This window comes from Spermophilus citellus (assembly GCF_964194105.1).
Source record: "Spermophilus citellus genome assembly, chromosome: 12".
NCBI classification, from domain to species: domain Eukaryota; kingdom Metazoa; phylum Chordata; class Mammalia; order Rodentia; family Sciuridae; genus Spermophilus; species Spermophilus citellus.
In genome coordinates, this window is record NC_138198.1 from 10,473,559 (window position 1) to 10,499,235 (window position 25,677).

Sequence of the window (25,677 nt, forward strand, 5' to 3'; positions counted from 1 at the left end):
AAAGTTGAAACTAATAAAATTTTCCAGATGGGTTTGAACAGTCAGTTTTGGATCCACCCTGTCATTTTTCCAGATGAGTTGATTTACTAAAAGTTACATAGTTAATTAGTGGCTTTTGTAATTTTAAGTATATTTTATGCTTATAAAATTAATGAAACAACTACTGATTGTTTTTTTAATTCATTTTTATCTTATGTCAAAGCATTTATATTTTGATTTGAAAGCATCACCTTTAAAAATAAAGTGGTTTTCTGCCGTTAACTCTTTCACTGACAATAATTGACTATATACTGTTTTAGCAATTAAAAGATATTCAAGAACTTTTTCTAATGCCATACTAGGTATAAACTGTATCCTAACAGGCAGACAGACATCTTAGCTAACAGCAGATCAAAGTTAACAATTTTACCAAGGCTCAAGCTGTTGTTGGCACAACTATGAAGAGTTTAGACCTGACTACTATGTTCCCTCGGCCAGACTATTATAAAAGCCTTGCCAAAATAAAATATCACAGACTGGATGAGTTAAACAAGAGAAAATTTCCCACAATCCTGAAAGCTAGAGATCCCAAGATCAAGGTGTCAGCCGGTTTGGGTGTCTTCTGAGCCCTCTCTCCTTGGCTTGCAGATGATTACCTTCATGCTAGGTGTGCTTTCCTCTGTGCATGCATGTGCTTGGTGTCAGTTTCTCTTCTTACCAGGTCAGCATTAGGTTACAGCCCCACCCAACCTAATTTCTACTTAATCAACTCATTAAAGACCCACCTTTAAATACAATTGCATTCTTAATTACTGTGGCTGGGACCTGTCATGTGGATTTGGGGTAGAGGCATGATTCAGCCAAACTTCCAAACTAGTCTTTCTCCTTCAACCCAGCTCTCCTGTCTGCACACACAGCAGCCAGAATACCAAAAATGCAAATCTGATCATTTGTATCATCCTGAACATGCTAAAGCACTCCAGAGCACTCTCTTGCTCTAAAGATATAGACCAGAATCCTCTTATGTGGTTTTCAGTACTCTTCGTGATATGTTCCTGCTTACCCACTGTGTTGTCTCCTGGCCACATCCCTTTTACAACTTAGGCCATAGTACTTCTCAACCTCTGTGTGTATGTGTGTGTGTGTGTGTGTGTGTGTGTGTGTGTGTTTGCGCATGCTTTTTACCACTCTCCATTCCCAGCAGACTCCCATAATTAAAATCATTCGTGAACTCTGGATTCTGTCATAGTACAGAGGCACAATATGCACAAAAGATTGTAAACAAGCCTTACAACAAGTCTTGAGAATCTTCAGCAGACATCCTGGGCTAAATTTAGGAAACATGTAAGAAACTGTGGAAACCCTGATGGAGGTTTTCTCTTTGCAGAAAATAAGTTCTTTTTTTTTTAATTGGTTGTTCACAACATTACAAAGCTCTTGACGTATCATATTTCATACATTAGATTGAAGTGGGTTATGAACTCCCAATTTTACCCCAAATGCAGATTGCAGAATCACGTCGGTTACACATCCACAATTTTACATAATGCCCTATTAGTAATTGTTGTATTCAGCTACCTTTCCTATCCCCTGCTATCCCCCCTCCCCTTCCCTCACATCTTCTCTCTCTACCCCAGAAAATAAGTTCTTATAAACTACATATTTTAATAAATGTAAAGTAAAATTAAGAAGCTAAAGACATTTAGAGCTTCTAAAAATCGTAATTCAAAGGGATAAATATAATTGATGCCAGTAGAAATTAAATGCAATCATTCCCATTACACCCCTACCTGTTAAGTTCATCCAGACACAAGCGCAGTGTTTCATAAGTTGTTAGAGCAATTTCGCATTTCCTCTGCTTTATACGAAGCAGTTCATTGTCTTTTTTGTTACCGTGTAAAACAGTGACTCTGAAATATCCCCAGGTATCCAATTCATCCTTCCAGTTGTAGAGGACAGAAAGAGGAGCAACTATTAAGAACATCTAAAAGGAGAGGAAAAATACATTGGGTGTTTTTTAAAAATGAAAAATAATGCCAAAAAAGTGAAGTCCAAAATATCTACAATCCTTTGATTTAATTTCGACACTAGCAAATAAAAATACAACTGAGTGACTGGCTGTATTTGGCCATAGAAGACCCTTAAAGGCTAACTATTTTGTGGCTTAAATAGGTCATTTTTTTTAGGATATATTTTTCTTATCTTTATTTTACTTATTTATTTATTTTTATGAGGTGCTGAGTATCGAACCCAGGGCCTCGCATGTGCTAGACGAGAAAATATTAGGTCCAAATTCCACCTGAGCCCTTGTAAGTAAGTCTTCTACAATTCCAGTAGTACCTATAATACAATTACAGTACCAAGAATTTATCCAACAGTTAAAACTGTACAATTTGCCAAGATAAATGCATAAGGATGTTCATAGTGGCTTTGTTTGCAACATAATCTTCTTGCTAGTAACAGGGACGAAAGAAATTCTTTTTAGTAAATAAAATAATTGAAAGTATGTATGTTCTTTCACTAATATTACTGCTTATGCTGGTTTTGGAAATGCCAAAAATAGCCTCCTCCTCTGTATTATGAATTTCACTTAGAATCTCTAAAATTTTATCATACAAGATAGTAATACTTTAAAATAAATTTACTATGATTCATCTTCATACAGACTGAACTACAATCTAAACTTAGCCTAAATCTAAAGAATCCTTCCAAGATCAGTATTTGAAATGCACAGTTCGTGTCTTTCCCTTTAGGAATTTATTCTTGGCACATCTATTTCATGCATTTTTGATGATTTATTCACTTGAAAAGTTTATAAATGTATGTGAGATGTATCATATTCTGCACACATTCTTCAAATCTACCACTCCTTAATTTGTAACATTCAATTCATTAAAAAGGAAAAGGGGTTCAAAGAGTTCTGATATTAATTTTTCAGGATTCTGTTGTAATTCTGGCATTAGCATAATAAGTGTAAAGAAACTTATTTGTTCTATAGCTAACTTTCAAAAATGCACATTGCTTTAAATGTACCAATACAGACGGATGTTTCCAGAATTTCATCAGAGTCATAACTTTGTATTTATTTCTGGGAAATACTATATGATGTCAATGATGAGCTCATTAAAAACTTTAAATTCCAGTTCAAATGATTAACTGAACACATGCATGTGCTGACACCAATAAAACAAAAGAACAAATATAAAAATAGATCTCTAATAGTGATAGAGTGCCTAGAGGGGCACTACCAGCAAATCCGAACAGTACAGGAGCAGATAAGAACTGGCATAAACTGAGGAGTCCATCCTGCATCTATGAAAGAGCAGGAAAAGGCACTTTTCCTAAAAGGAATATGAAACAAGAAGCAAAACAAACCCACACAGAGCTGCTGAGGCTCAGGGTCAAGAAAAGAAACTGCTGAGTGACTCTAAGAAGGTACAGATTGTCAATCATCTGCCAAAGAAGCTGATTTTAGTCCCCAGCTTCCCCTACATAAAATACTAGATACATTTTTCTAAAGTGGAACTTATTTGGAAGAATTCTACAGTGAGTGTTAGGAACAAGGAAAATGTTTGAATTTCAAAGATAAAGTCCTAAACACTCCCAACACCCTCAAAAATTTTCCTTTTCAAGGAAAAACAAGTCAGTTCAGCACTGAACCTTCATATGCAATATGGATTAACAGAACATAATAACATTATCTTGGTAAACTCACAAGATAAAACTTTAAACTTAGATTTCTACATGCAAATAAACTGCCAATTAAGTGTGAGAGCAATATACAAACAAGAAGTATGAAACAAGAATTGACAATGTTGAACAAGCAAAAACCATTACAAACACAAAAAGAAATGAACAAACTCAAAGTCACAGCAGGAAAATTTATTATATTTCTGTTAGGATTCAATTCTCAAATAAATAAAAAGAAAATCAAAACAGCATCAAGAATTTTAATGCAATTAATAAAGTGATTAAATACAAATACTGTATGACCATAATAACAAAGAATGTAAGACATAAGTAGACATTTGAAAACAAAGACTACACAAAGTACAACATCAGAGCATTAAAAACACTTTACTATGGGTTCGAGGGTCGATGTCTCGTGCATGGGTGTGTCTTGCTACAGCCCCATGGGTGAAGCTATGCTCACCTGTTCCTTTGTAATATAACCCCCTGCCCTGTTTAGGATAGAATCTTCCATGGAAGTGCCTTGTGTGTGTCCCCTTCTCTTACTGTGCCCTTGGGTGTGGCCTACCCAGGTGTCAGTCAACCTGCTGACAGTGGACATCATGAAGATAGACTCAGCCCCCTGAAACCTGACCCCTTGCCTCATTTGAATAGTTTTTCCTCAATAAAAGGGGTCAGTGTGTGCTCTCGCTCTCTCTCTTTCTGTGGACCCTTAAGGTCAGAGGAGCTGTCACAGCAAACCCAAAGAAAAAGGTATTTGTGTCTCTTGTGTGGTTATTTTGCGCAGCCCAGTTAGCCCAATTCAAATGGAGTGACCCCCTGAGCCTTTTAGTCGCTAACAGAAACCCGGCACTTTACCATGAATTTAACCACAGAGAAAACACTGAGGCTATATTATTCATCTGGAATAATATTATTCTCCTGGAAATTTAAAAACTTCTCTTTAAAATAGTAGTTGGGCAAAAGAGAAGAAAAATAAATTGTACATAATTTAGAAATGAATAATGAAAAGATCACATCAATATCTATGGAATGCAGCTGAAGCAGTTCTCAAAGGAACATTTTAAGCCAGGCATGGTAGTGCATGCCTGTAGTCCTAGCAGCACAAGAGGCTGAGGCAGGAGGATCTCGAGTTCAAAGATAGTCTCAGCAAAAGCAAGGCGCTAAGCAACTCGGTGACAACCCGTCTCTAAATAAAATACAAAAAAAGGCTGGGGATGTGGATCAGTTTTTTGAGTGGCCCTTAGTTCAAACCCCACTATCTGCACTGTCCCGCGCCAAAAAAAGGAACATTTTAGTTTTAACAAAATGTTTTAGAATATAAAAAGGCTGAACATAAATCAATAAATAAGTCAACTAAAGAAGACAGAATAATAGCAATATGTATTATAGCAAGGAATTTACACACACACACAAATTCATAGAGAAGAAAGAAAAAGAGGCATTAATGACAACTGAGATAGCTATCAGTATATTTTATCATACCATCAGATAAGTACTTTTCTTTTCTCTCCTCCCATTCTTGTTCTAAAATATTTTAAATATCTGTAATTATATTTAAATTTTAAAATATTACTTTACACTTCCCTTTTTTCTACCCCCCCCCCCCGCCATCTGTTAATTATCACAAGTAGCACACAAAAGATACATAAACCCTGCACTAAATTTAGAACAAAAGAACTAAATCCAGGGCTAAAAGCAATACTTCAATCTCCAATACTTAGATACATTATGAATCACCATGCTTTTTAGGATCCAATCAAATCTGACAGGATGCATTAATGCTATTAAAAATAATAAGAGAATTTAATTATAATAACTTAAGTCAATACTTCTCAAAATTCTGCCTACAAACAGCCCTTACAATAGATAAAAGTAAACTTGGACTTCTCAGTAATCTTGTACATAAGATTTGTATGAAACAGGCTATTTTAAAACTTGTGGCAAGTAGTTCATTATCATAATAAAATAATGATCTCATAAAATCACTTCATCCTGTTCTCATCCAGTTTCCTGGATGCTGAGGATAATATAAAAGACACAGAAGTATAATATACTTTTTGTGCATTGCACTGCTTTATTAGAAATCTTATTTTTTGTAATAACTGTGTATATTTATAAACATATATTTATGAAGTAGAAAGCTGGAGTAAGAATATGAATAGCAGTCACAGTCACACAGACAGAGACGAGCATATATTTAGTCTTTCAAGTTTCAGCTTCCTTGAATAGGGAGAATTTGTTTCATAGTTTTGAGACCTAATCAGTCCCCTAAGCAACTTTAAATATCAATGACATACTTTCATTACCAATATGCATAACTGTCTCCTTTTCATTCTTGCATTTAAAAAACCAACATAATGAAGACTTCAATTAACTTTATATATGCATTCATGGAAGCTTAACAAATAAATCTGAGCAAATCATGTAAATATAACCAAGTAATAGATTTAAATCTCAAAATAAATTCAAGCTGAAATTATATTCTGCCATTCTGAGAGACAATCAAATTTAACTAGAGGATGAAACTGGTAATCCTTCAAAAATTAGGTCTATGAAATAAATATTTTAATGTTTTTAAATTCTTAGTTTTAGATTTATAGTATGTTGTGTGACGTTTAAATGTTCCTCTGTGCCTCTGCAATTCCAGCTTCATAAGTTGAATATTTCTATATACTTTACCTTTTTTGCTATAGAAGAAAGCGGTTCCTTCTTCATACTTCTTAGTAAAAATTCTGGCATGTTATTTTCAATATCCTCACGTGTTCCCTTTTTATGCAACACTGCAGCCAGAAATGAAATAACCTGGGATGAAGGAAATTTTTTTTTAATCATTGTGGATAATGTATTGTGATACAAAATATCACTGATTACATGACTATACAATTAGTAACAAAGTACATAAAAATAGATTTGTTGAAGGGAAATATAAAATGAAAAACTAGTATTGATTTTCCTCACTTGTATTAATAAACAAGTACATTATAACAGGAAAAAGCATATTGCTATGTCTTCCATGCTAGGTAATACCCACTCAGTGAATATTTTCGTAATTCCATCAGGAAGGACATTACTTTCTTATTTGGTTCTATCCATGAAACAATCTCTTCCTATCCTCTACTAGAATAAACTGTATAAATTCTTCTTTCCTTGTAGAAAAATAACTCCAAAACAAGAGTAATATTTGGCTCATAAATCTGTACACTTTTGTTCATCTAATAAATAAAAGTAGAATGACAGAATGTTATTTTAAGATAATCTAATATAATTCATCAATACAACCACCACTTTGAATTATAGCTACTACCCAAAAATCAAGTGAGAAAGACAGAAAGATAGAAAAAAGAACACATCATTTCACATACAAGCAGCAAGAAATACTGAATCAATAAGACATTGGCTGGAATTTTAGCTCTGGATATTTGACAGCTACGTGAACATGAACAAGGTAATTAATCTCTCCAAATATTATCTATAAAAATGGCAAAATAATTGGCATGATTGTTTTAAAGACTAGAGGGAAGGTGTATGAGGGGTCTATATGGGGGAAAGAACTGATCATTACTTAAAAATAAATCATAGAAATATTAAAACTAAAAAAACAAACTGAGAGAATCAGAAAAACCATAGAAAAAGATATTTTAAACATGTAAATACCAATAATCTGAATCACAAATGACAGAAGAATGAATGGCACATGAGAAATATCTGAAGAAATCAAAGTTGAAAATTATCCAAAAAATAAAAAATAAAAAGCATAGATTCAATATCTAATAAGAACACCAAACCAAAGGGGAGCTAGGGACCAATCAAAACAAAAATAAAAAACAAACTTACAGGGGTTGGGATTGTGGCTCAGTGGTGGAGCACCTGCCTGGCTTGTGTGAGGCACTGGGTTCAATCCTCAGCACCACAAAAAGATAAATAAATAAAATTAAGGTATTGTGTCCATCTACAATTAAAATTTATTTTTTAAAAGCCTTACAAATATCCACAATAGGTGCTACACAGAAAAAAATAAATATTAAAAACGGAAGAAAAAACAACTACCTATAAAGCTGCTAATAGGTAGATAAACAGCTGACCCTGCACTAAAAACAATGGAAGACCTACAACACAGAATATTCTCAAAGTTTCATAGAAAATAAAAGCAACCTACATTTTTATACCCTGTAAAAATATTCAAGAATGAAGAGCAAAGATAATTTTATATAACAAAAAACTGGGTCAATTCATCACTAAAAGAGCCACACTAAAGACAGTAACTACAGGCCCCGGTCCACCCCTCCACCCACGGGGCAGACACGGGCCAGAGCCTAGCCTCTGTCACAGGGCCGCCTCTTCCGACCAAAAGACTACCACCACGGGAGCCCAGGCCCAGCTCAGAGCCTTTCACACTGACTTGCATAGGACCCAGGTCTGGGGTAGGTCTGAGTTCACCTCCCACGCACACACATACCTGAGAGCCTAAGCCTAACCCACTTCCATCTTGGGACACTACCGTCATCACCATAGCCTTCCCCAGGCAGTAACCCTAACATTTTGATAGCAGACAGGGCTAGAAGCAGCTGCATCTCAGAGCAGGCATCCCAAAGGTAGTGTGAGGCCCACCCTTTCAGTCCCATCTCTGCTTCCCTCTTGGGGCATCTTAACTGTTATCTTGAGTTACCTCAGCTATTGCCACCACCACCTTTAGATGCAGTAGCATACACTGAGGGACACCAGCAGGGTCTAGAAGCCCCACATCAAGGTGAGGTATACAAGAATATAGGGAAGAAACTGTAATATCTCAGATCCACTCTGCAAGAGAGGAAGACACATAGACAATATGAAAAAACAAGGGAAGAAAGTGCCCCCAAACAAACCAGGACACTTAATAACAGAACCCATGGACAGTGAAGTTGACGAAATGTCAGAGAAGGAGTTCAGAAGGTTCATAATTAAAATGATCTATGAATTAAAGAATGACCTAAATGAGCAAATACAGGCAAAAATTGACCACTCCAACAATGAGATAAGAGAGCAAATACAGGTAGCAAAAGATTACTTCAAGAGATAGAGACCCTGAAAAAAAAAAAAAAAAAATAAGTCAGAAATCCTTAAAATGAAGGATATAATAAACCAAATTAAAAACTCAATAGAAAGCATAACCAACAAAGTAGATCACTTGGAAGAAAGAACATCAGATAATGAAGACAAAGTATACAATCTGGAAAATAAAGTTGATCACACAGTGAAGAAAGTTAGAAACCATGAAGAGAACATCCAAAAATTACGGGACAGCATCAAAAGACCAAATGTAAGAGTTATTGGGATAGAGGAAGGCACAGAGTTTCAAATCAAAGGAATGCACAATCTCTTTAGTGAGATAATATCAGAAAACTTCCCAAGCATGAAGAACGAATTGCAAAACCAAATACAAGAGGCTTAGAGGACACCAAATGTACAAAATTAGAACAGATCTACACCAAGGTACATTATATGAAAATGCCCAGCATACAGAATAAGGATAGACTCTTAAAGCCACAAGAGAGAGGAATCAGATCACATATAGGGGGAGACCAATTTGTATCTCAGCAGATTTTTCAACCCAGACCCTGAAAGCCAGAAGATCTTGGAACAGCATATACCAAGCTCTGGAAGAAAATGGATGCCAACCCCAAGAATCTTATATCCAGCAAAACTAAATTTTAGATTTGATGATGAAATAAAAACCTTCCATGATAAACAAAAGTTAAAAGAATTTACAACTAGAAAGCCTGCACTACAGAACATCCTCAGCAAAATATTCCAAGAAGAGGAAATAAAAAACAATGATGAAAATCAGCAGAGGGAAGGATTACACTAAAGGAAAATTTAATCAGAGGAGAAACCAAATCACGTTAAATACCAAAATTAAACAAAAATAGCTGGGAATACAAATCATGTCTTAGTAATAACCCTGAATGTTAATGGCCTAAACTCACCAATCAAAAGACACAAACTAGAAGACTGGATCAAAAAAATAAAATTAAAAAAAAAAAAAGATCCAACATTATGCTGCCTCCAAGAGACATGTCTCATAGGAAAAGACATCCACAGACTAGAGGTGAAGGGTTGGGAAAAATCATACTACTCACATGGACTGCGGAAGCAAGCAGGGCTTTCCATTCTCATATCAAATAAAGTAGACTCCAAACTAAAGTCAATCAAAAAGGACAAAGAAGGACACTACATACTGATCAAGGGAACCATACACCAACACCAACAAGACTTAACAATTATAAAATCTATATGCCCCAAACAATGAAGCATCTTACATTCATCAAACAAACTCTTCTCAAGTTCAAGAGTCAAATAAACAACAACACAATAATTTTGAGTGACTTTAACACACCTCTCTCATCACTAGATCGATCTTCCAAACAAAAGCTTAACAAAAAAAAAAGAACTCAATAATAAAATCAATAACTTAGACTTAACTGATGTATATAAAATATTTCATCCTTCAACGAGAGAATACACTTTCTTCTCAGCAACACATGGATCCTTCTGTAAAGTAGACCATATACTATGCCACAAAGCAACTCTAAGCAAATATAAAAAAGTAGAGATACTACCCTGCATTCTATCAGATCATAATGGAATGAAATTAGAAATCAATGATAAAATAAGAAATAAAAGCCACTCCAACACCTGGAGACTAATATGTTAGTGAATGAATAATGGGTTGCAGAAGACATCAAGGAGGAGGTTAAAAAATTTTTAGAGGCGAATGAGAACACAGATACAATGTATTGAAATCTCTGGGACACTATTAAAGCAGTTCTAAGAGGAAAGTTCACTGCATGGAGTTCATTCCTTAAAAGAAGAAAAAGTCAACAAATAAATGACTTAACATTACATCTCAAAGGCCTAGAAAAAGAAGAACAAATCAACACCAAAAGCAGAAAACAGGAAATAATTAAAATCAGAGCTGAAATCAATGAAATTGAAACAAAAGAAACAATCAAAAAATTGACAGAAAAGTTGGTTCTTTGAAAAACTTTAAAAAAAAAATTGACAGACCCTTAGCCATGCTAACGAAGAGAAGGAGAGAGAAAACTCAAATTACTAACATACATGATGTAAAAGGAAATATCACAACAGACAGTACAGAAATGCAGAAGATAATTAGAAATTATTTTGAAAACTTGTAATCCAATAAAATAGAAAATATTGAAGGCACTGAAAAATTTCTAGAGTCATATAATTTGCCCAAATTGAATCAAGATGATATAAACAATTTAAACAGATCAATTTCAAGTGACGAAATAGAAGTCTACCAACCAAGGAAAGCCCAGGACCAGATGGATACACAGTCAAGTTCCTCAAAACTTTTAAAGAAGAACTAATACCAATACTCTTCAATTTATTTCAGGAAATAGAAAAAAAGGGAGCAATATCACCCTGATTCCAAAACCAGGCAAAGACACATCAAAAAAAGAAAACTTTAGACCAATATCTCTAATGAACATGGATGCAAAAATTCTCAATAAAATTCTGACAAATCAAATACAAAATCATATCAAAAAGATCATGTACCACGATCAAATGGGATTCATCCCAGGGATGCAAGGTTGGTTCAACATACAGAAATCAATAAATGTAATTCACCACATCAATAGACTTAAAGATAAGGATCATATGATCATCTCAGCAGAAGCAGAAAAAGCATTTGACAAAACAAAGCACCCCTTTATGTTCAAAACACTAGAAAAATTAGGGATAACAGGAACATATCTCAACATTGTAAAAGCTACTCTTACTCCTTCCTGCCATCTTTTGATTGATAGATATTTTTTAGAATGGACTAAAGACTCCAATTAAATGTCAGAGATTGTCACAACAGACAAAAGAGCTATGTACAAGAGATACACTTTAGAGACAATGGTAGCTTGAAATAAAGGATTGGGGGAAATACCATTTAAAAGCAAGCATACTGGAGTGAGTATCTTAATATCAAGTGAAGGATATTTCAAAAAGAGTATGGCCAAAAACGTAAGCATATTTCATAATGATAAAGTGGTGAATTCATCAAGACATAAAAGTCATAAAAAAGTAGACCCCAATAACAGAAAGGAAGGTCTTCAAGACCCATATTCAAGTGAAATCAGCAAGAAGAAGAAGAATGGATAGAATGAATGACTCTCTTTTATTAATATACACATTCATGAAAATTATAGCTTGTTCAACAAAATAAAAATAGCTGTACTTATAAGAATTAAAAAATTTTGTGCATCATAAAACAGTGTTAAGAAAATGAAGATACAACCTAAAGAATGGGAAAAAAATATTTACAAATCATATTCTATAAGGGTTTAATATCTAAGATATTTAAAGAATTCTTATAATTAAATAATAAAAAAGACAACCCAACTAAAAAGCAGACAAAAGATTTTAAATATTTATTTCTCCAAAGAAAATATACAAATGGCCAAAATGCACATAAAAGACATTCAACATCATACAGCATTAGAGAAATGCAAATTGAATTCATCATGAGATATCACTTTATAAATACTAGGCTATAATGAAAAACATTATAAAATTTATGAGACGGAGAAACAGGAAACCTTGTGCATTGTTGGTGGGAATGTAAAATGGTATAGGCACTGTGGAAAATGGTATGATTAGTTCCTCAAGGCAAAAAAAAAAAAAAAAATTGAATTATCAGATGACCCAGTAATTCCACTCTAAGGAATTCCACTACAAAAACTGCATACAAGAGAAATGAAAACACATGTCTATATAGAACCTGTCCATTAATGTTTATAGAAGAAACATTCATAATAGTCAAAATGTCCACCAAAGGATAAAAAGATAAATTGTGTTATATATATATATACAATGCAATATTTTTCAGCCATATAAAGGAAGCAGGATACAACTTGAATGAGACTTGAAAACACTACCATAAGTGAAAGAAATCAGTCACAAAATGTCATATATTGCATGATTTCTTTTATATGAAATATTCAGAAGAGGCAAATCCATGGAGACAGGAAAATCTACGGCTGCTATGGGATGAGAGAAGGGAGAAATAAAAAAATTGTTACACAATGGATATGGGTGTACGATGAAAAAGTTTGGAAAACTAGAGAGAAGTGGGAGCTGCACAGCATTATAAGTGCACTGAATTGTATACTTTAAAATGGTAATTTATGTTATGTGTATTTCACCTAATAAAAAAATTATAGCTTACATTTTTATAAGAACTCATTGTGTACAATGGCATCATCAAAGTTATTTTTGTTCTTTGAAAAAGCAAAAAAAAAGTATATAATGTGTTTTAGTACATATCAATAATCCAATAACCAGTAGCTATTTTTGTAGTATCATTCCTTTAAAGTAAGGAAACTTGGTTCCCTATACATAATCTTAAGTGTTATAATATAGTAGATTTTGAGGAAATTATGCTGTCAAAAAGATTACAAAATAATAATATACCAAGAATGGTCAAATCTTATCCTGAGCCTTAAAATAGTCTAACAAAATTTGCATTTTAATTTGCAAGAGTTACAGCAAAACTTCAGAGTTTGACCAACCAGCTTTATACTATTTATGTGACCATGGGCAATTTATACAACTGCTCTATAAATTTTACTTTCTCATCAATAAAATAAAGGCAATAATACCTAATTAATACAAAAGTTCAATGAAAAATGTCCATTAAAAAGCCTGGCACATAATTAAATAAAAGCGATAACCACAGAACCATACTATTACCCAATTCAATTTAAAATTCATTAATGCTTTAATAAAACTGTATTTACTCCCTACTACATGACAGGCACTGTGTTAGGTGCTGGAAAAGTCTAGACAATAGGTATTCTGATCGATTCAGTAATGTGAAATTCAGTTGATTGAGGGGTTAGGGACAAAAAGGTGGTGAGAATATACACTGAAGGGGCATGGGTAGGAAAAAGTAAACAAAAGAATACAAAATAAACATCTATTAAATAATTCAGGGATTAGATTAATGTGAACAAACTGGCTTACATAAATTAAAGGAGGCAAATAACCTTATTTAAGCATTAGACAATTTAAATATTTTTAATATCACCTAAGTAAAAGATCTTTGATACATGCTCAGAATTTACACTTTGTAAGTATTTGAATCAGTTAAGCTTAAAGTTTTATATTCAAAATTTTATATTCAAAAATAAGTAACTGAAGCTTAGAACTGATTGAATTTCTTCATATAAATATTCATAACATTTTGGACTCCGACAACATCTTGGAATATAATTAAACACTGAATCACAGTCAATGTGTAATGAAAAGTTCAGGTAACCAGGGTATTGACTGGAAGGGGACATAAGTAAATTTTGTAGAATGAAAGAATCATTTTGTATCTTGATCAACATATTGATTACCAGACATATACACTTCAAAACTCCTTGAAGAGTATGTTGAAGATATTTCCTTTTCATGATTTGTAATCATATTTTAATTAAATACAGGCACCCACATAAACACACGTACATTGAAATATATGTGAATGATATATGCATTAAAAAGTATATATATATTCACTCCTTATATATATTCACTTTAATCTTAGGCAACTATTCCTCAGAGGCTACTTAAAAGTATTGAACTCTAGTTAATGAAATATATACTTAAGTGTTTGTGGATATAATATACAGATGTCTGCCACTTTAAAATGTAGCAAAAGATAGATTGATGGATGGATAGGTATGTGATAAAACCATGAGGAATGAAATGTTAACAAAATCTAGGTAGCTGATATATAGCTTTTCATTGCACAATTCTTTTAACTCTTCTTTTTGTTTGAAAAGTTTGATAAGATGTTGGGGAAAAAAATCAGTTTAGAACCTTTGACAACATAGAAAAAAACTGATTATTATAAAATAGTAGTGATCATGCAACTCTACTTTTTGTTAATTTCTATATGTGTATGTGTACATATATTTATGTATGTTGCATATTCAACTATTCCCTCTTAACTAGAACCTTTCAATTCACTTAAAAAATACCTAAGAATGTCTGACCCCCAAACATAAAACCACAAAGAAGAAACTCCCTTAAAATCCCACACCACTTCCTTCAACTGCTACTAGGTCACTCCTGTCCCCTTCCAAAGTCACATTTCTTTTTATTCTTATTTGTTCTCTTTAGTTATACATGACAGTAGAATGTATTCTGACATCGTATGTACATGGAGCATAACTTCCCATTCTTGTGGTTGTACATGATGTGGAATTCACTGGTCATGTATTCATATATGAACATAGGAAATTGATGTCCAATTAATTCTGCTCTCTTTCCCATTCCCATTCCCCCTCCTGTGCCTCCATTCCCCCCTGTTCAATCTGGTGAACGTCCTGTCACTTCTCCCCACATACCCCATTGTGAGTCAGCATCCACATATCAGAGAGAACATTCAGCCTTTGTTTTGGGGGGATTGGCTTATTTCACTTAACACGATAGTCTCTAGTTCCATCCATCTCCTAGCAAATGCCATAATTTCATTCCTCTTTATGGCTGAGTAATATTCCATTGTGTATATGTACCACATTTTCTTTATCCATTCATCTGTTAAGGGCACTTAGGTTGGTTCCATAGCTTAACTATTGTGAATTGAGCTGCTATAAACACTGATGTGGCTGTGACACTATAGTACACAAAGTCACATTTCTTAAAGAGGTAAGTACACTTCTCCTTTCCATGTTTTCATTTACTCAATATAAAACTAACACAAACTCCAGCAAAATGGCTTTTGCTGAAGATACTAATGACTTCTTTGTCACCACACCAAATGGACATTTTTCAATCCTCACCCTTGGTGGAATACAAAATATCAAATTTGTCTACTCTTAAATTTAAAATAAGGGAAAGACACTATTTGGTATGTAAAACAAGCTTTAGAAAAAAGCTGGGTGCCTATAGTTTCAGCTACTCAGAGGGCTGAGGCAGGAGGATTGCTTCGACCCAGGAGTTCTAGAATAACCTGGAGAATGTAGTGATATCTCATCTCAAAAAAAAGTTTAATTTCATTATATGACCAAGTTTGAAAATAAAAAGGAGAAAACGTAGAGGCTAAAATTATGAAAAGGGACCAGGGGATGAAGAAGAAAAGAAGACAGAACCATAGTTAAAATAGTAAATGCCGCTGGTCTATTTTCATTACCCAATTCTATAGTATTTTGAAATTCGAATGAACTCATAAACTATTGTCCACATTTCTTCAATTGGCTCAATCTATATCTAATCTATAACTATAGAAGCTCTGCTAAATGGCCTATTTATGTAGAAATTATTCTCCAAGTTACAACAATAATCAAAGAAGTGAGTCCCAAAGGATCAGACAAATCCAGCCTGGTATCAAATCAGTACAAAAACTATTTCCCAAGACTTTCATGGCACAGAGTACATAACACAGCAGCTCAAAGCCTTCCAAGGAAACCAGCAACTCTGCAGTAAGATCAGCCATTAAAAATAATCCTGTAAAATGGAAAATAAAGGGAATTTCTTTGTAAACAGGGCCTTGGGCATGAAAGATGAGCTTCTAATTTGAGGCTAAATGTGCACAATTTGAATTGTATTCATTTTAGATGGTCATTTTTTATAATACCCTCACGTTTCTGATTTTGAAGATACACACGCATTGATTAGTCAAAGAATAGTAAAGAACATTCTAGTACATCCAAAACAGTAAAAGTATATGTAAAGTTAGTCATACCAGAGCTTTCTTTACTTATTTTCCTTTAGAACTTCTCCACTTATCTTGGTCACATCCCGAAGGTTCCTTTCTTTATTCTTGTCATCTACCCTCCCAAGCAAACAAATTCACTCATCCCACAAACAACTCAGCACCTCCCGTGTGGAGGCCTAAACCACCTTCATTGCCTGGGTGTAAAGAAACACAGAGGATGGCTAAAAGCAAACATGCTATGAATATTGGAGGATTTTATTTTAGCCTACCTTTTCACACCAAAACCTCATACACAGTAGCATGACTAGGCTGTTTTTAAATGTTAAATTGAGTTTTTCACTTACCTTTAAGCTCCACTAACCAATGGAAGTATCACTGAATAAAATAGCATAACTTCAATTAGGAAGGAAACACAGAAGGCCTTCATCACAATCTAGACAGACACTTCTGAAAACCCAGGGTGACTGTTCAGCATAAAGTCTAGATTTAAAACTCGAATCCTTTTGGATCACAGACCTCTTTGAACATCTAAGTTAAGGAGCCTGTGGCAGGCAGCTTCTGATAGAGTTCCCAGCAATCCTCACTTCTCTGTATTCACAACCTTCCTCTAGTTGAGCTTGAAGTGGTGTTAGCAACTTTCTTCCAGTGAACAGAAAGTGGCAAAAGGAGGGGACAACATTTTTGTAATTAGGTTACAAGACCGTGACTTCCATTTCCTAGCACTCTCTCTTGCCCTATTACTTGCTTTTCCTGATAAAGCAAGCTATGTGTTGTGAGATGTTCCATAACAAGGTCCAAGCAGCAAAGAAGCATGGGAGGCGTGAGTCCCACAAGCCACAGGGAAGCAAATCCTACCAACACCCATGTGAGCTACGAAGCGCATCCTCCCAGGTCAACATGAGACAGCAGCCCGCAAGAGGCAGAGCCAGAGGGCCCAGCTAAGAGGCACACAGACTCCTGACCCACAGAAACTATGAGGTGATAAATGTGTATTGTTTTAAGCTGCTGAATTTGGGGGTAATTTGGTTTACACCAACATAAAACTAACAAAATACCCTCTATAGAAAAGTACACAATATACAAACTCCGGTATACATTTAAGGGAATGTTCATCAATTGAATACCTAAGTAGTTCAGGCATTACAGATCAGGAAACTTCTGATATGAGAAACTCAAAATGATATGCATAAAAGACCTGTAGGAGATCATGCCATGTCCTATACCAAATGTAGAATACTTTCCTTCCTAAAGTATTATTAAGAAAGTTTATATTAAATATAATTGATATCATAATATAAATATTAATATATATCAATACATATTAGTATATATTAATTTATATAAATATAATGTAAATATTACCACAGGTAAAATAATACCAAAGTCAAGTAATGCCAAAACGTAATATATTTCAAAGGTACTAAATAGGTATTGAAGATAAAACAGACAGTCAATTTTGGATTTTTCTGTCCAGTTGGTGAGACAAAAACAAACACACACACATGTACACACACAAATATCCATCATAATGGTAGTACAAATAGAGATTTGCTCACAGAATCCACTCCTGTACATAATATAATGACATTATTGAAGTTTAATTATAATCTAACTAGAATAAATACCTGAACTGTTTTTCCAAGTCCCATGTCATCACCCAGAATACACCCTCTTCCTTGGATGTAGTGTCCATAGAGAAACTGAGCTCCTTCCCTTTGGTAGTCTCTCAAATACCTATTAATAGTATAAGGAATAGAGTCTCCATCTTCAGATAATTTAAAGGCATTAGCAGATGATGGAAATTTTCGGTCTGGGAAAAATGGTTTTTCCAAATCTTCATCATCAAATATAAAACTCCTGGGGCAAACTTTAGCAGATTTTACTTCTTGAAGTCTTTTAAGAGGTATTTTCCTTTCTTGAAAATCTGAATATAAGACAACAGCAAATGACTTGCCATTTTCATCCACTGTAATAGATTTTATGCTTGCTTCACAAAGTTTTTCATCATGTGGAGAAGGAGCAAGACATCTTTCTCCTGGAAGCCACCTGTCTACAATAATAAAGAAAAGAAAATTTTCAGATCTAGCTTATAAATAACATCTTATCCATTACCATGAGAAAAAAAAATGAATCCAAAAATCTTTTTAAATTAACTGAGACAAAGTAAAATATATTTATGTGTAGATATTTTCCTAAAATATATTATCAGATGTCCTATAATAAACAAAGGGCATACAATTCACTTCCTGTCACTCTTATCCTGGTGATATGCCATAATCCCCCTGGTGATTCTGATTCATTACATATGGGTCATGGGCATCTGGTTTTATTATTTTGTCTCATTGTTATTGTTGAATTCAATATGAGACTGATGCTCAGCCAGGGCGAACCACTGATTTAACTACTCCTACTGACTCACGAACATTATATATTATTCATGATATGACAAAGTTAAGATTGAGTAGGACTTGGTAAAAAGTAAGCTAAATCCTTTGGACAGCAATGTTTCTGTGGTTCATCTGTCTGCATTTTTTTAAATAATTCCCACCTCCTTTCTCTGGAGACAGGTGCTTTTTTTTCATGGTCAATATTGCTGCTTCTAAACCACTGTTCCAATTGGTATTCATCTAGACAAGGGAAACTCCAATTACAGGGTGATGTCACAGCTTTGTCACAACCTTTTCCCTTCTAGGTTTCAAATAGTGAGGTTTTTAGGAAATGAATTCTAAGTTCTCTAAGACCCTACTGTTCTTTGAGGAGTCTGATCTTTGTATTTGTGAACTTATCCTGTGCTGAACTGTTTATTTTCCATCCTGAAGATACAACACTGTGAATGGAGAGGAGTTCTTGATAAAGTATACTATTAGTACAATTTGAAAGGTGCCAAATAGAGGAAGCTAAGTAAAAATTTTTCCAAATGGAATTTCTACGGCAAGAATCCAAAGTATTATATGACTATGATCACAAGAATATTAAGAATTATTTTTCTTACACATTTCTCATTAAGATAAGTAGTTTCCTAGAGTCTTCCTAATGATCTCTAATTAGATTTTCATAACATCCATGATTGTAATATGACGTTTATATTGTCTTAAGCAAGAATAACTCCTTATGATATTTTTCACCAATTGTTCCTCAAAAGTAAAGCCATAATTCCCATTAATTTTGGTGAGGAGGTTTTATCACAGCAATCACAAGTAAGCAGGAAAAACCCCATTTCTACTAATCTTTCAATCCAAACTGAGAACTGTTACACTATTCTGAAAGACAGAGTTTTAATGTGAAATTAACACTCTGATCTACTATAAGAGTAAAATAGCAAACGGGTCAGTGGGTCTTGTTTTAACAATAGTGCTGTTTGAGAATTAAAACCTAGAGTTACCCTTCCTACAACTCTTAACACATTGATTGATGTAGGTTGTCTACCTAGCAAATGTCTTCTCCTTTTTAAGACTTAATTCTTTATCTATTGTTCAACATATGATTGAAGCACCAATTATTCACTAGACATTGTATCTTACAATGGGTATAAAACAGAGAAAAATTAATGTAAAAAATGATGACTTGTCTTTCTGCATCTGATTAACTGGGACCATTTATAATTAACTTTTCAAGGTAGAAAACAATTAGTCAACCCTTAATCCTCTTTTTATATTACTCCCATATCCAATCCATCAGAATCTTTCTGGTTCTGTTTCAAAAATATCACTTTCCTCCATGCCACCATCACTCTAAAGCAAATACTAGCCAATTGTAATATCTGTAATAAGTCAGATATTAGCTATTTTTTGCTAACTCTAAGTTTTGTAGGCCATACATTCTTTAGTCACTGTAAGGCAAAAACAACTGCAGATAATAAACAAATAGGGCTGAGTTCTAATAAAACTTTATTTACAAAAGGAAGTATCAGACTAGATTTGGTCTGTGAGTGGGCAGTAGCTTGGTGACCTTTGCCCTAATGCACATCACTATCACCTTAGCAACCTAAGCAACATCCTGTCTCAACATAAAATTTCAAAGAAAAAAAAAAGGGAAAGGGGTCTAAGAAGTGTGTCCCAAGTGGTTCAGCATGTGCAAAAAAAAAAAAACAAACAACAAACAAACAACAACAACAACAACAACAAAAACGTGAAGGGCATCACATAAGGGTATCTTTCTGCTTCCTGAGTTTGGATAATTTCTAGAACTAAACAGATAGGGTCTGAGCTAGGGAGGAATCTCTCACTATCCAGACTCCAGAACAAACTGCTTCAATTGGGAGGACTTCCTGTTGGACTGAATGGAGGACTGAAAGTAATGTTAGACCATGATCTGTTCTCTCGCCCTGTTTGATTCACCCTCCTTGCTACTGGAATATGACAAGCAGGCTCCCACCCCTGGGCCCCTAAGCTTTCTGTTCCTTCCACTGGCACTTTCCCTAAATAGCCAAGTGACTAGATTTCACTGCAAATGAGCATCCCAGTGACCATCTCTGCTCAGCAGCTTCATCTGTTTGCTTTTACCTGCAGACTCCTATAGGCACACGTGTATACATACTAGAGGACCCTGAAGGACAATGTCAACAATCCCAGCCCTCAGAGTTCAGGCTGGCACTGTCCTTCCTGAGACTTACCCCTCAATTCCTCATCTATTTAATGAGATAAACACCTTACTCAACGGAAAAGCGAGTGGATAAACAATCAGAAAAAACACTCAATATGTGGTAAGCTACTAATTCAGGGACAAGAATACCTCCCCGACGACTTGTGGCAGCATATAAACCCCTGCCTCAACACAGCACGTATTAAAACTGTGCACTAAAAGTAAGCGAACTAAACAAATATCGCAACCTTCGCCCCTCTCCTTAACGACCCCCCTGCCGGGCACGGGGCGTACACTGATGAAGAATGACGTCTAGGCACCACGTGGGCAATCGCATAAAGCTCTGCAGAAACCCGTCTAATTTAACAATCACAAAAACTCGGCACTGACGCCAAGTTCACAGACGGGGACACTGCGCCAGGTGGCTCGGCAGTGCTGCAGGGAGTCTGACTGCAGAGGCCAGGTCCACCACCCTGAATCGCTGAATGGGTCCTAGCCCTAAAGGGGTTCGGACTGGCAGCTGTCACTCCAGGGAGCAAAGCGCTCCGCTTCGGCCGGGGGGGGGGGGGGGGGGCGCGGGCGCGACGCCGCAGGCAGGTGTCCGCCGCGGCAAGCGCGGAGCCCATACCTTTGCGGGCGGATTCCGCGCGCGACCTCAGGGCCTCCAGATCCATCGGGCCGGGGGGCGGGGCCGGGCAGCCCAGCGGCACCGAACCCCTGGCGGGCGGGCGGGCCAGCTGCGACCCACGCCACCGCCAGCCGCGCTCCGCGCATCGCCCCCAAGCCCCTCGCGGGGCCGGGAGGGGGTCAGAGGGCCCAGCCGAGCGGGTCGGCGGCGTCCGAGCCGGGGCACTGGGTGAGGCTGGCGAGGTGGCGCTCCCCTCGTCGACGCGGGCCCCGCCGCCGGTGGGGAACCGGAGGCGGGCACTAGGTCCCAGCTAATCTCCCCCTCAGGGTCGGGCTTCCCTCCACAGCCCACCGCCACTTCCAAGCCGGACTGAGGAAATCCCGCGAGAATGGGCTCTCGAGCTGTCACCAGAGTATCGCGAGAAGAAGACCTTGGCTCCTGTGGGCGGGGCCAACCTCCGGACGTCCTCTCCCCAGGAGACGCCGATCCGAAAAGCCCGCAGGAACTGCAAATATCGCGGGGTTTGCAGTCGCTCTCCGTGCTGAGCGGGCTTTTGCTGCTGAAAGGAATTGGAAAAGGCTTGGGGACTGGGGTCGGGTCAGGGCTGGTGAGGAGCGGAGCAGCGACCGCCTCCCAGGACGCGCGGCCTCGGGTGAGGCACCTTCGGGTGAATCGCAGCTGCGGCCGCTCTTGCCGTCGACAGAAGGCGGGCGTAGGAATGCCGCTGAGTTCTCGACGCTCCTCTCCCGCGAACGCCGCCGCTGGTCTGCAAGCCCAGGACCCGGGAGCGCGGGCCCGCGGACCTCCAGACCCAGCTTCGTCCTCGAGGCTACTGCCCGTCCGACCGCGCCCAGACGCCGTGGCGTGAGCCAGACACGGTTGCTGCCCGTGCTGAAATGGTTTCATGTGCTGTGTAGTACTCCTGGGTTCAGGGTGGCCCAGATAGCCTGGATTCAGTTCCTGCTGCTGCTGCTGCTGCTGCAACCAATCACCACCACCTTTTCCCCGCTCATTTCTTATTTTATAGTTTTGTAGGTCAGAAGTCCTATGAGGGTCTCTTTAGGTTAAAATTAAGTATCAAAGGACTGCATTCCTTTCTGGAGGATTTAGGAAATGTTGTTTGCTTGCCCTTAGCAGTTTCCGTCTACCCGTTCATTGCAGCTGGGAAAGAATCTTTGATTATTTATTATTTTTCTTGTGGTGCTGGGGATTGAACCCTGAGCCTTGTGCATGCGAGGCAAGCACTCTATCAAATGAGCTATATCCCCAGCCCAGAATCTTTGATTTTTAAGAGCTCACCTGAATCCAAAATAATCCCACTTCCAGATCTGCACCCTTAATCACATCAGCAAAGTCCCTTTGCTATGTAAGGTCGTATATTTATGGGTTCCATATATTTTTGCAGAGGATCATTATTCGGCCTGCTGGTAGGGCCTCAGGAAAACTATTTTGACTACTCATTCTGCAAATAGACTTCTGTTTGGCAGGTATTAAAAATTAGCATGTTTTAATAAAATGTTTCAACAATACTTGTTGCTTTCCAGCAGATAAACGCTTTAAGTGAAACACTAAATCACCCATCATGTGTAGGATGCTGACCAACTCGACCCCTCTGTGCTTCACTGCCCTGCTCCTAACAATGAAGCTAATAATGAAAATGAAGTCAAAATGATACTTGTAAGAAATAAAATGAAGAAGTAAAACTCCAAAAACTGCCTGGTCACCATAAGCGACATGTGCATTTCTACTCTGATAGAATGCATCCCCTTGAAAACTTTGTGCTGCACGGCCATGGGTTCAGCTTAGTATTTTAGCTAATCATTGATAGTACATTGCTAGATTAGGTTTCTAGACTAGATTCTAACCTCCGACACCAGGTACTGTAGGATGTATTTCACGTATAGCTAAGAAAATTAAAACAAACTGATTATAATTGTAACTTCAGACTTTTAACATGCATCCTGATATTGGAAATTGTAAAATCTAGAAAAATACGTCTCTTGGAATTGATGGAGTGTATCTGTTTTACTCAAACTCTTCATGTCTCTAAAATCAAAAAGACAGATGGAAGTTTTGGTCAAGCTTACTTTTTTTTCCCCACAACTACCAGAGAAGTTTGTCTTTTTCCCCATTTGAATAATTACGTGTGTGATACATTGATTTAAGATGTAGATCTTACAGAGCTGCCTTGTGACTAGAAGCTACAAGACAATTATAGACATAAATTGTGATTTAAATGAAAGAGATCATCTGATTGGAGGAAAGCCCTTGTAACTAAAGGAAAGAAGGTTTCCTAATTTTCTGAGCATTATTTAGCCTCACTGCCATGGTTATAACGTATAATAAAGCAGTAATCCTTGTGACATGGAAACATCTTAGTGAACTGGGTACCTCATAGAATTAGGCATCCTCAAACATTCCCTCTCCAACTATCCTCAGCATTTTCTTTTTCCTTTCCGTACTAGGAATTGATCCCAGGGATGTTCTACCACTGACCTAAACCCCCAATCCTTTTTATTTTTTATTTTGAGACACGGCCTTGCTAAGATGCTGAATCTGGCCTCAGCCTCCTTAGTAGCGTGAGACCCTGTCTCAAAATAAAATGTAAATAGGTCTGGACATGCAACTATGTAATAAGAGCATATTTAGCATGTGGAAGGCCCTGGGTTCAAGCCCCAGCAGCAGTCGTTGCCCTAAACTCCTCCCCCTCAAAAAAAAAAAAAACTACAAAAAAAATACAATGATGACAACATATACATTTCAAAAAGAATATTGCTTGACTATCAAAGAGACTCTGAAGAAAGATGATTGAACCCTCTAATATTTTATTCAAAAAATGTTTCTCTTCATGTTTACACTGCAAAAGTTTAAATATATGTGTTTGTGTGGTTCACAGGTCTCCAAAACCATGAATTAATTCAACAAAAGACTGAAAGGAGAAAATATTAAAATATTTAAACCTGCAGTTTTATTTCATGTCATGCCAGCTGATTAGCCTAGAAATTCTGCAACAAAACACCAAGAACTGGGCTGGGGACTCAGCTTAGTTGGTAGGGTGCTTTCCTCACATGTACAAGGCCTTGGGTTCAATCCCCAGCACCACACACACACCAAAAAAACTACAGGTTGAAATAGTTTCATAAAGATACTCAAAATGCCTGGCCAAGCTTTCAAAAAAGTGTGAAGTACTCATGGGCCATAAATAAGGGGGGAAGTGAAAGCTAGCTTGTTAGGTGGCACTTCTCCCACACTGTCCTAGAGGCATTTGGCCATCGTGGTTACAAAAGGGTCTGAATGTAGCAGTCTTGTGGGGGAAGAAGACATGGTCTTAAGCCCACACAAGCTCACACATGGGGGATGTGAAACTCATTCAGATGGTGAAGGTACTATCCTTCCTGAAATGATGGGCTAAAAGGAAAGTCTGGGCCGTGGAAAGAGAGAAAGTGAAAAAGAGGGACTTGTCTGTCTGGACGGGAATCTTTTTTAGGGGTGATGTTAATTTTTCTCAAATAGATGTAAGATTTGAATTTACACAACCTGCATGATCAGGAAAACCCCAAATCAAGATAATAGATTTCTATAATGCCAGGTTAATTATACCCAGGTTGCTAGAAAGGAGGAAATAGATCCATTCTACAGGGAAACACTAGAGATTCCTCAGACATCTCAGAAGAAAAGTCCCATCAAACAATTCATGACAGATGTGGTGGCACTTGTCTGTAATCCCAGGGGCTTGGGAGGCTGAGGCAAGTCCAAAGATTGCAAGTTCAAAGCCAGCCTCAGCAATTTAGGGAGATCCTATCTCAAAATAAAAAAATAAAAATGGTCTGGGGAGGTGACTCAGTGGTTAATGCCCCTGGGTTCAATCCCAGGTACCTCTCCCCGCCAAAATCACAACTCTAAAACTGAAACACACAGAAACAAGCATCATGAATAGAGAAAATAGGCATCAGAAATAGAACCCTAATAATTTCAGTTAATAGAAGCCACAGGTAAAAATTTTTAAGTGTCGTTAAAATAGTTGTATTTTAAAAACTGAACTGAAAACATGGGAAAGGAAATAAATGGCACTGTCAAATACCAAATAGGTTTATTAAAG

At 36.7% G+C, this 25,677-nt stretch overlaps 1 protein-coding gene across 3 annotated transcripts in view; it reads right to left on the minus strand.

The window, feature by feature from the left end:
* Positions 1-21,743, minus strand: part of ERCC6L2 (ERCC excision repair 6 like 2) — a 120,591-nt gene extending 98,848 nt beyond the window's left edge. For 2 of the 3 annotated variants that reach the window (XM_081262900.1, XM_081262902.1), the window contains exons 1-4: positions 21,579-21,743; positions 17,995-18,419; positions 6,352-6,474; positions 1,770-1,963 (exon numbers count right to left, since the gene is read on the minus strand). In XM_081262900.1, the coding sequence (XP_081119026.1) occupies positions 1,770-1,963; positions 6,352-6,474; positions 17,995-18,419; positions 21,579-21,624 (788 nt within the window). In that variant the 5' untranslated portion in view covers positions 21,625-21,743. Of the gene's footprint in view, positions 1-1,769; positions 1,964-6,351; positions 6,475-17,994; positions 18,420-21,578 lie in introns of those variants that run through there. The other variant, XM_081262901.1, reaches the window with a different exon arrangement.
* Between the last annotated feature and the right edge of the window lie 3,934 nt (positions 21,744-25,677).